Below are 12648 nucleotides of genomic sequence, written 5' to 3' on the forward strand. Positions count from 1 at the left end.
AAAAAAATTAAATGCTTTACCATTTAACACCAATAAAAAATGAAATTAAAACATTAGTGAGGTAGAACAGTTGTGGGGTAACAGTTAGACCCATTCAACTTATTAAATCAATGGTCTAATCGGATTTTATGAAGAAAAAATTGAATAAAATAATAAAAGAAAACACTTATAATTTTTAATAAGTTTATTACATTAATAAATAATATAACTCTAGAAAATATATTTTTACCAAAGTATTCAATAATGTCAAAACAGTCGAGTGGTTTGTTCTCTTGCTGGGTTGTTGCAGCATGTAATTAGTAAGTTATCATAATGAGGTGGTGTGTACCAATGTGAGCACAATTCAATGATGGTGCTTAACTATGTGTTCACATTATCATTTCATTTTTCTTCAATTATATCATTATTGAATGAAAACACAATCAGGTATGTAATCCTACAGTGTTCTCATGCACTGTTCTTATTTTCTCTACAAACTCACATAACATGTGAAATCAACCGAAAGGGAAATCAATGTAACAGAGAAATGGAGTCCCTTGTAACTAAGGCCTCCATCTTAATACTTGATAGCTTTGTCCTCCACGGGTTTCGTACTCAAGATTCAGCTGTGGGAAGATACCGCACAGAATGGAGTCCACATGCTTCCAGTACCTTACCCTCCATTTCTTCCAAAACAGCAGGGGAACAATGAAAAGTCCAAGGCCAAAAACAAACCCCAATTCAGCCCTTATGATATTTCCACCAGTTCCATGCGACCTTGCATTTGGTGTAGTTGATGGCCCAGGTATTTCATTCCTACAGTTTTTAGGCAAAGGAGGTCCACACAATTCTACATTACCATCAAAGGAAGATGCATCAAATGATTGAAGTTGGGTACCTTCAGGGATTTTCCCTTTCAGAAAGTTATAGGAAAGGTTTAGATATGAGAGGTAATTTAAACTTGCAAGCTCTGTGGGAATTTCTCCATCCAAATTGTTACATGACAGGTCCAATGACTCGACCTCTTTTAGATTCCCCATAGATGAAGGGATTTGACCTGTTAAACCATTATGAGACAAGTTGAGAGCATAAAGTCCAGTAAAATCCATAAGCTCTTCTGGTATCGTTCCATCAAAATTGTTGGACGAGAAGTCGACAGATGTGACGAGATTCAGGACTTTAACAAACTCCAACTGTAAGCCTTTTATTGTAAGGATCACAGAATCCTGATAATACATACCACCAAATCTAAGGACCTCAGATCCTATGCGATTGAACTTTGATGCATCATGATATTCATCAAGCTTCATTGCCTTCCATGTTTTGAAACATTTTCCTGGAAGTAAACCACTAAAGTTGTTCAAAGCCACATCAAAAATTTGAAGCATTGGCCAAGTACTGTTAGTATCAGGACATTCGATATGATCTTGAAATTTGTTTCCCCTCAAAATCAGGACACGGAGTGTGGATATTGTATTTAAGAAGTATGGAAATGCATCATCTACGTGATTGATTCCGAGATCCAACACCTCTAATGATGTGCAATGGGCAATGGATTTGGGAATTAGGCCGTGTAGTTGATTACTATTGAGATCCAGAGTCCTTACAGCACAAGATGATGGAAATTTATCTGGAATAATTCCATAGAACTTGTTATGTTGCAGATTTAATACTTCAATTGCGTCACTCTGTGTTAGGCACTCTGGAATCATCGCATTGAAATGATTATAGGAAACATCCAGAACTTTCAGCTGTGAACTATTGCACAAGAATTGAGGAAGACTACCAGATAAATTATTTTTGAACAGAGACAGGAAAATTATGGAAGACACGTTAGTACCAACATCTGAAGGAACAGTGAAACTGAAATTATTACTTGAATAGTCCAAATAAGTGGCATGCACTGGGAATATTTGAAGCTTCCCTTGGAGTTGGTTAGCATGAAGGTCAAGGACGCTCAGATTGGAACCAGTGTTCTGCACAGATCCTTCTAAACTGCTGAGAAAATTGTGAGAAAGATTTAATTGAACAAGAGAGTTAAGTTGCCAGATCCATGCTGGTATTGGTCCTTGAATATGGTTACTTGAGAGGTCTAAAGTGGTTATTCTGGAATGGTTTTTCAAGAAACTAGGGAACTCTGTGAGGTAGCAGGAAGCCAACTCTAAACGGCTCATATCGCGGAAGGAAGATAAAAGGCCTACATCTATAAGATTTGTCTCCACCGACAAGTTGTTGTGTGAAAGAGCTAGTGTAGTTAGATTTGAAAGTCTCAGAAGCACATCTACCATTATTCTGCCATTTAACTTGTTGAATGACAGTTCAAGGACATTAAGAGACGTGAGATTAAAAATAGATTGAGGAATGGGGCCTTCTAAGTTATTACTTCTTAAATCAAGAATCTGTAACATGGAGAAGGAGATGTTTGAAAATTCATCAATCTGTCCACGAAAACGGTTGTTGGAAAGATAAATACTTTGTACCAATGGAAGTGCAAAAAGAGAAGCAGGGATGTTTCCATCAAGTAAATTGTCCTGTAAATCAATGTGAACCAGCTTTCTTAGGCCTTCCACGTGAGCATGAGTGATGGAACCTGTGAAATAATTGTGTGAGAATTCTAAATGCATGAGGTTCCTGGACATATTCAAGAACGGAATTAGACCAGTGAAGTTATTAAACCGCAAACGCAGAGAAGTGAGTTCCTTGAGTCCTGACATTGAACTGGGCAGTGTTCCGTTAAAATGGCAATTAGAAATATCTAAGATGGATAACTGCTTAAGATAACCTATAGAAGCTGGTAATGCTCCTGAGAACCTCGTGTGACTCACAATTAATTCCTGAAGGGAACCATTCAGAGGTAATTCAGGCAAAGATCCATTAAGATCATAGTTGAATGATATGTCTATGTCAGACAATGTTGCTAACTGAAAGATCTTCTCTGGAAATATTCCCGTCAATTTACAGGCACTAAGGTGAAGAGATGTTAATTTTGGAAAATCAGCGAAGGTTCCTGGCACCGGGGATGATAAATTGTTTTGATCAAGACGAATGATTGATAGGTTTTGAAGTGCTGTAAGGGAAGGATGAAGGGGTCCTGAGATATTGCAGTTTGACATGCTCAGTTCCTGGAGGCTAGGTAGCTGCAACAAAGCATTGCTCCATCCATTGCCCTCAGCTGATACACTCACCCCATCCATGTACAATTGTCTAATCATGGTGAAGTTTTTGACAAGCATCTGTAGATCTAAGCTTTCAAGTTTCAGCGGTTGATTATAGAGAAAGGAAAGAGAAGAGATATCAAGAGTAACCAACCTTGCCAGGGAAGAAATCTCTATTGGAACCTGCCCCACAAAACCAGCATGAGATAAATTCAGATATGTCAAGTTCTTCAACTTGCTGAATCCGGATGGTATCTCAGAACTGAAGTTATTAACAGACAAAGTCAGTATCCGGAGACTCTGCAGCTTGAAAAGAGTACTTGAATTGTCAAATCCACCATTGATTGATTCTCCACTCAGGTCAAGGCCAATAACATGTCCCTCCTGATCACAGGTTACACCTATCCACTTACAGCAATCTATGCTTGAATTCCAGAACACAAGTTTGTGAGATTTTTCTTGCTCGAATCTGAGGCTGTTCTTCAGTTTTAGCAATGATTGTTGTTGATCTTCAACAATTTGACCAGAAACCCGGGTGAAATAAACAGTGTGGTGTATCCTGAAGCAGTAGCATAATAGGATGAAAAGGAAAGGAACATGGGAAATTCCCATTGGAGACTACTGAGAAAGACTCACAATGAACTGAAAAACAAAGGCCGAAGAAGGAAACAGGCTAACGATGGCTTATGGATCCTTTTTTTTTCAGTGTTTATCTTCCAATGCAATTTGCCAAAGAAATGTCATCAAAAGTGTTCTTAAATGTTATTTTTAAAGTTATAGCTCAATCATACAACTTATTTGTAGGACTATTGGTTCATTCATTCAGGAACATTAAATTTTTGAGAAAAATACACAGACGTCAACATGAATGTATTAATGTGATAGTGCATGAATTATGAAATGACCAAAAACAAGAGAGAGTGTTAGATGGGTGAAGCTAGAGTCAAAGTAAAGCGCGTGAACCCAAGTAACCTTAAGTAACGCTGCATATAGCATGACCCTACTTTCACAACGCCATTTTTGTTTTGCCTTACATCACAAGCTCCACTACTTGGAAAAAATGGGAAAAGTATTGAAGACTGAAAAGTATTAATATATATTTATTTTATTAATGTTAATGTTATTTTCATTTTAATAAACATAGGTAAAAAGTATTGAAGATTGAAAAGGTGTTTAATTATTTCACTCATTAACATATTTATTTTTATAAAATAGTAATTATGTTATTAAAGTGTATAGTTTTATTTAGTATTTAAATAATTTATTTATATTTTTTTAATTGTAAAATGTAACTAAAAGTAAAATTAGAAAGTCGCTTTATATATTATTGTAGATATAGACGTAAACTCATTTAGAAATATGTCTAGGAATTCGATTTCTTTGTTTTCTCAAACAAATTTTTAACTATCAATTTAGAATTTCTACCCAAAAATCTATGAACGGATCTAGAAATCCAAATAAGCCAGTGATTTTTCAATTATTTTAATGTTTCTTTTTTATAAAGCATAATTATTTAAACATATATCTTTTAATAAATAGTTATTTGACAAATAATTCTGATAAGATATTTACCAGTTTTACACAAAAACCTCAAACTATTTTTTTTTTATTTCTAATTATTAGAAAAGAAAACATAATAAAAAAATTTATTGTTGAGTCTTTCAACAAACAATACAATTCTACATATCACAATATATCAATTATTTAAAAATAGAAAGTACGATAATGATTTCTCAAAATTATGTTGGGCAATAAAATACTCGATTTGTATATTTTTCACTTCTCAATTTCAGTAATATTTTAACTTCTAACTCATCATTACCACATAATTTTTTCTACAATTTGTCTCAATATCATAAATTCATTGTTTCATACAGGTGATTGGTTATTTTGAAATAGATATAAATTATTATTGTAAAAGGATTTTTTGTGTGACAATATTAAACTATTCAATCCTGCATACTATGACACTACGAAGCACTGTTTGCCTATATTATTCTAACTTTTCCTGCAAAGTTTAGCTCTGTAACAACTGTCCTATTTAATTTCCAAAATATTGAAATCTGATAAACATAATTATAAATTTAGTACTTTTTAGGCATCGCTCTCGAAACTTCTTCACAATTTTGCTTTTAGAAAATAAAATTTAAATTATTTTTTGTCTTGACTTCTAAAAAATGTAAAATTATTTAGATATCGAAGTATTTATGATATTTCTTTGTAATGTTATTAAGTTAATATATAAAATAAAATTATATTTATTAAAAATAAAATAAAATATATCATAAGAAAATGAGAGAATAAAAGTTGATAAATATAAAAAGAAAACATAAATAGATAATTTTATAAAAAATTTATAAAAATAACGATCAACTTTTAAAAATAATAATTATATTTTAAAAGGTAAAATTAGAATTTTGAAACACAAAAGGAAGGAATCTTCTTGTTATAAATAATTTCTTTAATAACATATAACCGTGTAAAAGTCGTGGTAATATTAAATACATGATAATGTATTGATAAAAAACTATTTAATTAATGTTTCAAAGAAAGTAAAGAAATGAGTATATCCAATTTAAAAATATATTTATTTAATGGATATTTCTTGCAACACACCTCTAAGCAAAAAAAATTATAAAATATTTTGTTTACTTAAATGCATATTTACAAATTATATATTCACAAGTATATCTAATTACAAATAATTTATTTTCCATTTTTATCGAATCATCATCACATAGGATCTAAAACAACACCAACTCCTAAGATTCACTTTGTTATCTTACAACAAATTTTGAGTCCCCTTCACATATGCTTTTCAACGACCACCCTCACACTTTTGATCATGCAAGACGACACAAATGACAAGAATATCCATGTGAATCAAGCGTTTGTACATTGCCCCGAGTGTTTTCAACCCTATACAATAAAATCCATGTTCTCTTCTTCATCATGTTCATGCATTCTGACGATGAAGTTTTGTTGTTACTGTTGTTAATGAATGTGACAGGCTCCAGCTTGATAATATCAAAGTAAATTAAACAAGCACCGCACGAGAGATTCAACTGATTTTTTTTCTTAGATTTAAATATATTTTTATCCCTTAATTTTGAATGAAAAGTAGAATTAGTCTTTCCTTAAAACTTTAGCCTAATTTTAGTTCATTAACTTATGTTGCAACCAAAATCGTGACAGTACTGTATACATTGGTATAAGTTTGCACTCATTTAAGTCTGCATCTTGTCTAAATCCACACTTGGAAAGAAAAAATTTTCGGATCAAATTTCGAATGACTTTTTCATTGACTTCGTATTGGCAAGCAATACCTCGCATGGAATGCGGTTTAGATTGCTCCAACAAAGCAACAATCTCCAAGCGCTAATAATCATCCAGACTTAGACTTTGACCTTTGCACTTTGTGTACCGTTAATCTTTCACAACGATGTAAATTCTTTTTTCAATAAATATAGGGTTTATTATATTATTCATCATATTCCATAATTATATGACACATAATATTCTTATTATATAATTATATAATTATATAATTCTTAATATCCCACAAGTCTGTATCTTAGTTAATTCTTCATCAAATTCTTGAAATCAAATTGTAAATATAGGTGAGTGTATATTGTATATAGACAAATAACAAAGATTAGGAAGGAAAACTTTTTCCAACATACCTTTAATGAACAAATTGTAAAATATTTTTGTTTACTTAAATACATATGTAGAAATTATATATTCATAAGTATATTTAATTACAAATAACTTATTTCCCAATTTTACAAAACCACACATACATAAGATTTAGATAGGGGTGGCAAAACGGACAAGCTTAGTTATTTTGGCTCAACCTGTTCTTGACTCACCAAAACGGGCCAGAAGAATGGTTCGTCACCAAAAAATGAGCTAAAAAATGTAACTTATCCCGCTAGAGGGTGGTCGACGACTGACGAGCTACCCTGCCACTTTTCTTTTTAATTTTTTTAAAATTTTATTTATAAAATTTATTTGTATATTCTTATAAATATTTAAAATATATTTAATCATATATTTTTTTAAGTGATTAATTAATATTTTTAATTGATAAATTAAAATAATTATTATATTTATATACTTTTATTATAATTAATAGTTGAAACTTAATTCGTAATGATTTAAATTATAATATAATTATATATTTAAATTTTTAAAAAATTTAATATAAAAAATTTAATCTTTTTAATTATGTTTAATTTTAAAATAAATAAATAAATAAATAAACGGATTAGGAGGCATGCTAGTTGCCAATTTTATCAAACTACTTTATTTTTATTAGCAGACGCATTTATGTGCTCCTACTTTTTAATCTTCATAGAAATTTGAATTAAGATAAAAAAAATAGAATTAATTTTTAAAATAGTTAAATATAAAATTTTGAAAAATAAAATATATACACAAAAGAAATTTTTTAAATAACTATTAAAGATAAAAAGAGATTTTTGGAATAACATTAAAAATAAATTATTTATAAAATAATATATGTACAAAGAGTTGATAAGGTCTTTATATATTATTGTTATAGATACTTATATATTTATAATATAATTATTTTTTTAATATTTGATAATAAAAAAATTTATATATTTTTATTTAAATACTTAAAATATCATATTTTTTTGTTGTAGCTTTTATTTTATTTAAAAGAAAATATTTGATTAATATTCAAAATAATAAAAAATAAATACAGACACAAATAGGAGTATTCTCATTTTTCATTAAAAATAAAGAGAAAATAAAAGTTCCACGTCCATTAATGATATCCCTAGTTTATATATATAGACGAATAGAAGAAAAAATTATTCCTAACGTACCTTTAATCCAACAAAATTTAAAATACATGTCTTCAAATTATAGCCAAACTCACTTTATAAATATCAAGTGAAAATAATGCAAGTTCATAAATATATTTTTCCAAAAACTTTATGTTCCCATTTTTACCAAATCACCCGCACATAGGATCTAAAACAGCACCGACTCCTAAGATTCAGTTGTTTGTCTTATAAAAGATTATGAGTCCCATAATCTATGTTTTTCAAAGAGCAACCTCATGCAAGACGACACAATTGAAAAGAATATCCATGTGAATCAAGCGGTGATACTGTTTGCGTGGTCTGTTTTCAACCCTATAAATAAAAAGATTCGTGTTCTCTGATTCATGTTCATGCACCATTAATAATGTAAACTTTGACGAGGAAGTTTTGTTGTTACTGTTGTTCACGGATGTGACAGGTTCAAACTTGATAATATCAAAGTAAATTAAACTAGCACCGCTCGCTCGAGAGATTCACGTGATTTTTTTTTTTTTCTTTAATCCTAAAAATCCAAATCTAACCATCTCAAGTGAAACACAACCCAAGCGAAGAAGCTTTAACAAAATGTACTAAAAAGCAAAAATGAACAAAGTTGAAGGATATAGATTTTTATCTTAAGTGAAAGAATTTACACAAACAAAAGGACTCAGTTGCAAAAGCAGTTTAAAGCCATTAATAAAAGTAAATTCCCTAGAAGGACATGTCAAAGGGACAATTGAAGCAATTTAGACATATAGGCTGAATGAAATCTGAAGTTTATTGAGGATTGGGAGGACGGCTATTGGCAGCAGAGACCCTTGAGCCCCATTCAAGCAATTCTTTGCTGGTGTCATCCTTGTGAACAATCACCTCAATGAAGCATAAGGAATCTTTCTTGGGTCCTGTGGCCGTGGCAATTGCTTCAACTAGCTCCTCTTCACAGAACACCTGAAATGAACCATGCATCAATCAATACAACATATTCAACACTCCATCTTGCATCAATGGAGTTTGAGGATTATGTCAAGAAACTCACCTTGGCAGTCCAGCATTTCCCCTGACCGTTGTGGATTGCATCAACTAACCCTGTGTAATTCCAGTTCTTAATCACATTGTACGGTCCATCGTGAATTTCAACTTCAATGGTGTATCCACCGTTGTTTATCAGAAAGATGATGGTCTTTTGCCCGCTCCGCAGCATTGTTGATACATCTTGGGCAGTCACCTGCAAAACAATTTAAAAGCAAAGTTAAAACATCATACTTCAGTTTGAGAATGCAATTTCAGTGAAGATTTACAGAAGTAGTTATTGCTAAATATACCTGAAAGCTTCCATCACCAATGAAGGCAATTACTCGCTTCTCAGGAACAGCCTGAGCATAACCAAGAGTTGCACCAACAGACCACCCAATTGAGCCATATTGCATTTGGAACTCATACCTGTCAACCAAATTTTTATTAACACTACAAACACTACAAGCAAGATGATAATTAAACACAACAAATTCATTCTATCAGATTCTTCGCTTACCCACATCCCTTGGGCAATTTCAGCTTTTGGCAGTTAAACCAGGAGTCCCCTGTCTCTGCAATCACAGCAGTTTCACCAGACAGCATATTTTGTATATGTTGGAACAGAACATTAACCCTGAGAGGTTCTTTTGGTGCTGCCTTCAAAGGATGTCCTTCAGGGACAAATATCCTGTGGTAATTTTCATATGCAGTATTGTTGTGCTTGAGGCGCTTAGCGAGTCCCTTGAGGAAATCCTTCATGAGCACACACCCAAATGCAGGCCCATTTGCGATCACAACCCGATCGGGCTGTACAATGATGGCCTTCTCCTTCTTGAGAAGAAGGGAATATCCCACAGAGCTGTAGTCGTTAAAAATGGGACCAGCAAACAAGTATGCATCGGCAGACTCCACAATCTCAGCACAGAAGGCAGTGCTCACAGCACCCCAATAAGTTCCAATGAAATGAGGATGGTGCTCTGGAACCTGCCCTTTAGCTGATGGCATTACAGCAAGCGCATAACCACAAGCATCAGCCAGTTCAACAAAGGCTTCACCTGCTGTTGCCACCCTCAGTTTAGGACCCCCCACCAGCACTGGTTTCACTGCCTTGTTAAGGAACTCTGCAGCTGCCTCCACTGCTGCCTCCAGCCCCAACTTGTTACTCAATCTACAAGCCAAACAAAAACAATACTAACATAAGCAGCTAATCGCCAATGTTTCCAATGAAGAACAAATCAACAAATAAAAAATGGCTTACCTGGGAGACAATGAAAAAGGAACTGGATCACGACTGAATGTGGGGTGAGGAATCCCAGGCAAATTACAACTAATGCTTATATACACAGGCTTGCTTTCCTTCAGTGCAGTTGAGATTGCTGTATCAATCAACTCGTGAGCATCTTCCAAGTTATTCACCACAGCCTATCGTCAAACAAAGCCACATTAACGCATTTACCATAAAATAAAGAAAAACAAACACAACCAAAATTAAACAAAAGCACACTAAGTTCAACTCTGGATAAACCTATCAATTGGATAACCTTCTAAAGAGGAAAATAAATTGAGCTCAAATCAACCTACATTTTTTCAAAAACAGATTTTAACTTGTCAACTTAAATTTAACTCAAGGAAAATGTCAGTTCATTTTATCTTCTCATTTTCAATTTGTAAAAGTAATAATAAAAAAAAAAATGTCTCTGTTGTACTTCTTTAATTACCCCTGTATTGTCTTCTAATTAAGAGTCTCATGCCAGGGATTTCTCAAAGTCCACGCTCTGGTTGAGTAGATAAAACTGATGATCATCAGTGCATAAACTATTATTCATATTTTTGTTTTTAACTTCATGACACATCCACACTAACAAAAAATGATGAAAAAAAAAAAAGTGTGTGTGCGTGAGAGAGAGAGAAAGGGAGAGAGTTGGAACCTGGAAGCAAGTAATGGTCTGAAAGCACCTCAACTCTTGGCTGAAATCGGGCAAACCGATGGTGTGGTGGAGGATCCGACTCGTACCATAGTCGTTGGAGTTGGGCCCACCAACGACGCAAATCAGCGGCAAGTTCTCGCTGTACGCTCCGGCGATCGCGTTGAGCACGCTGAGCCCGCCAACGGTGAACGTGACAACGCAAGCGCCGACACCTCGAGCACGGGCGTAGCCATCGGCAGCGTACCCGGCGTTGAGCTCGTTGCAGCAGCCGACGACGTTGAGCGCGGGCTCAGCGATGAGGTGGTCGAGCAGAGTGAGGTTGAAGTCGCCGGGAACGGAGAAAACATCGGTGACACCGACTTCAACGAGGCGGCGCGCGAGGTGGCCGCCGAGAGTGGAGTCTCCGCAGCCGTTGATGACGGCGGAAGGAACACAGGGCTGTATGGCAGCGCTGTTGGTCTGATTGCACGATACGATGTCGTTGCAGGGAGGCTTGACAACGTCCAATGAACCTATCTTGGTGTCCATGGCTTGGACTTGAGGCTTTCAGTGAGAAGTTGAGAGGAAGTAATGGAGAAGGTGTGAGACTTGTGAATGGTTATGGTTTTTGGTTGGAAAGAGATCTAAAAGGTGATTGGAGAGTTTTTTTTAGTGTTGTATGAATGAGAAGAGTGTGGAAATGAGAAGAAGGTTATATAGTAGTAGTTCGTGCGGGTTGGTGGTAAGTGGTAATCGCAAAGGGAAAGACAATGGGAGATAACATACCAGGGGCGGTTTACCGTTTCCATTTTGGTTCTCTGTCTTCAGTGTTCTTTTTTCTGAAAAAACACTGTCAATAACAATGCTTATTTTTCTGATGGAGTGGACCCATCTGCTATCATCATTTACCTTTCTGGGAGGTGAAATAAAAAAGTGTGATTTTGTAAATTAATTGAAAGAAATTAAAAAGTGAAAAACTTTACCAATAAAATATTGAGAAATAAGACTTCATGTTATGCCATACCATACCAATTAATACTAACTATTTTTTTACCCGGTTAACATTTATTAGATTTTAATGAATTTCATTTGTTATTAATGACTTTTTTTCTTTTTAAGTTTAGAAACGAGACGGTATTGTAAAAACGTTTTGAGATTGTGCAACACGAAACATGAAAGATTATTTAAAATGCAGCTTAAAATCAATCTACATTAAATGAAAATGTTAATCAAATATGTAATTATTGTCCAAAATTTGAAGGTGGTGAGATAGATATGCCTCTCAACCCTAGACATTAAAAAACTTTCCGACACCCCTTTTATATAAGAACTATGGACACAAATGTTTCATATTGTCCTCTCACAATGTCAAGATTGGTGATGCAAAGTGTGTTTGGTTTCGCCAAAACTGGAAATCAACTGAAAAATGGAATTGAACTTGGCATGTGTTTGGTCTTGTTGATGTCATAGTCCAAAAATTGAGTTGAAAATGTGAAAAGTAGAGTTGATAATGTAAAAATCTATTGTATCTTTTATAATAAAAATAAATTGGAAATTATAGTTATTTGTGTGGATGATTGAACACATATTTGGATTGATCGACGTGTAACATTACTATTTTGCTTTGTTTTCTTCATTCACACTGTTCTAGAATCCAGAAAGTTCAAAGAGAAAACAAGTTTTGTATCCACGAGCTCGCAAATGGAAAAGAACGTCTAAAATGATTGCGAAGATTTCGCTTTTTCCTAAACAAATAAA

At 33.7% G+C, this 12648-nt stretch overlaps 2 protein-coding genes across 3 annotated transcripts; both read right to left on the reverse strand.

Annotated features, from left to right (window-relative positions):
• Positions 1-431: 431 nt before the first annotated feature.
• LOC114183536 (receptor-like protein 7) lies at positions 432-4055 on the reverse strand. Of its 2 annotated transcripts, XM_028070589.2 has the most exons (2): positions 3289-3383; positions 432-3220 (listed from the first exon to the last, which is right to left on the reverse strand). In XM_028070589.2, exon 2 carries the CDS (start codon positions 3210-3212, stop codon positions 543-545), a length of 2670 nt encoding a protein of 889 aa, XP_027926390.1. In that variant the 5' UTR covers positions 3213-3220; positions 3289-3383; the 3' UTR covers positions 432-542. The 2 variants fall into 2 exon arrangements, with proteins under 2 accessions (XP_027926390.1, XP_027926389.1); XM_028070588.2 differs by having other exon boundaries at positions 432-4055.
• A 4518-nt stretch (positions 4056-8573) lies between these two features.
• Positions 8574-11670, reverse strand: LOC114185083 (pyruvate decarboxylase 2). The gene is made up of 6 exons (XM_028072584.2): positions 10912-11670; positions 10242-10405; positions 9501-10151; positions 9292-9409; positions 9006-9194; positions 8574-8917 (listed from the first exon to the last, which is right to left on the reverse strand). The coding sequence occupies exons 1-6, from the start codon at positions 11437-11439 to the stop codon at positions 8747-8749; spliced, it is 1821 nt and encodes a 606-aa protein (XP_027928385.1). The 5' UTR covers positions 11440-11670; the 3' UTR covers positions 8574-8746.
• Positions 11671-12648: the final 978 nt, after the last annotated feature.

This window comes from Vigna unguiculata, chromosome 5 (assembly GCF_037176805.1).
Source record: "Vigna unguiculata cultivar grain cowpea cultivar isolate G323 ecotype 2 chromosome 5, ASM3717680v1, whole genome shotgun sequence".
In the NCBI taxonomy this organism is placed as follows: Eukaryota; Viridiplantae; Streptophyta; class Magnoliopsida; order Fabales; family Fabaceae; genus Vigna; species Vigna unguiculata.

Bases quoted from the DNA above. Each gene is read 5' to 3' on its own strand.
- LOC114183536 (XM_028070588.2), bottom strand. From the start codon at position 3,746: ATGGGAATTTCCCATGTTCCTTTCCTTTTCATCCTATTATGCTACTGC.
- LOC114185083 (XM_028072584.2), bottom strand. From the start codon at position 11,439: ATGGACACCAAGATAGGTTCATTGGACGTTGTCAAGCCTCCCTGCAAC. The intron at 10,406-10,911 runs GTTCCAACTCTC...GTTTGACGATAG, and splicing joins AGACCATTACTTGCTTCCAG to GCTGTGGTGAATAACTTGGA. The intron at 9,410-9,500 runs GTAAGCGAAGAA...TTTGGTTGACAG, and splicing joins AAATTGCCCAAGGGATGTGG to GTATGAGTTCCAAATGCAAT.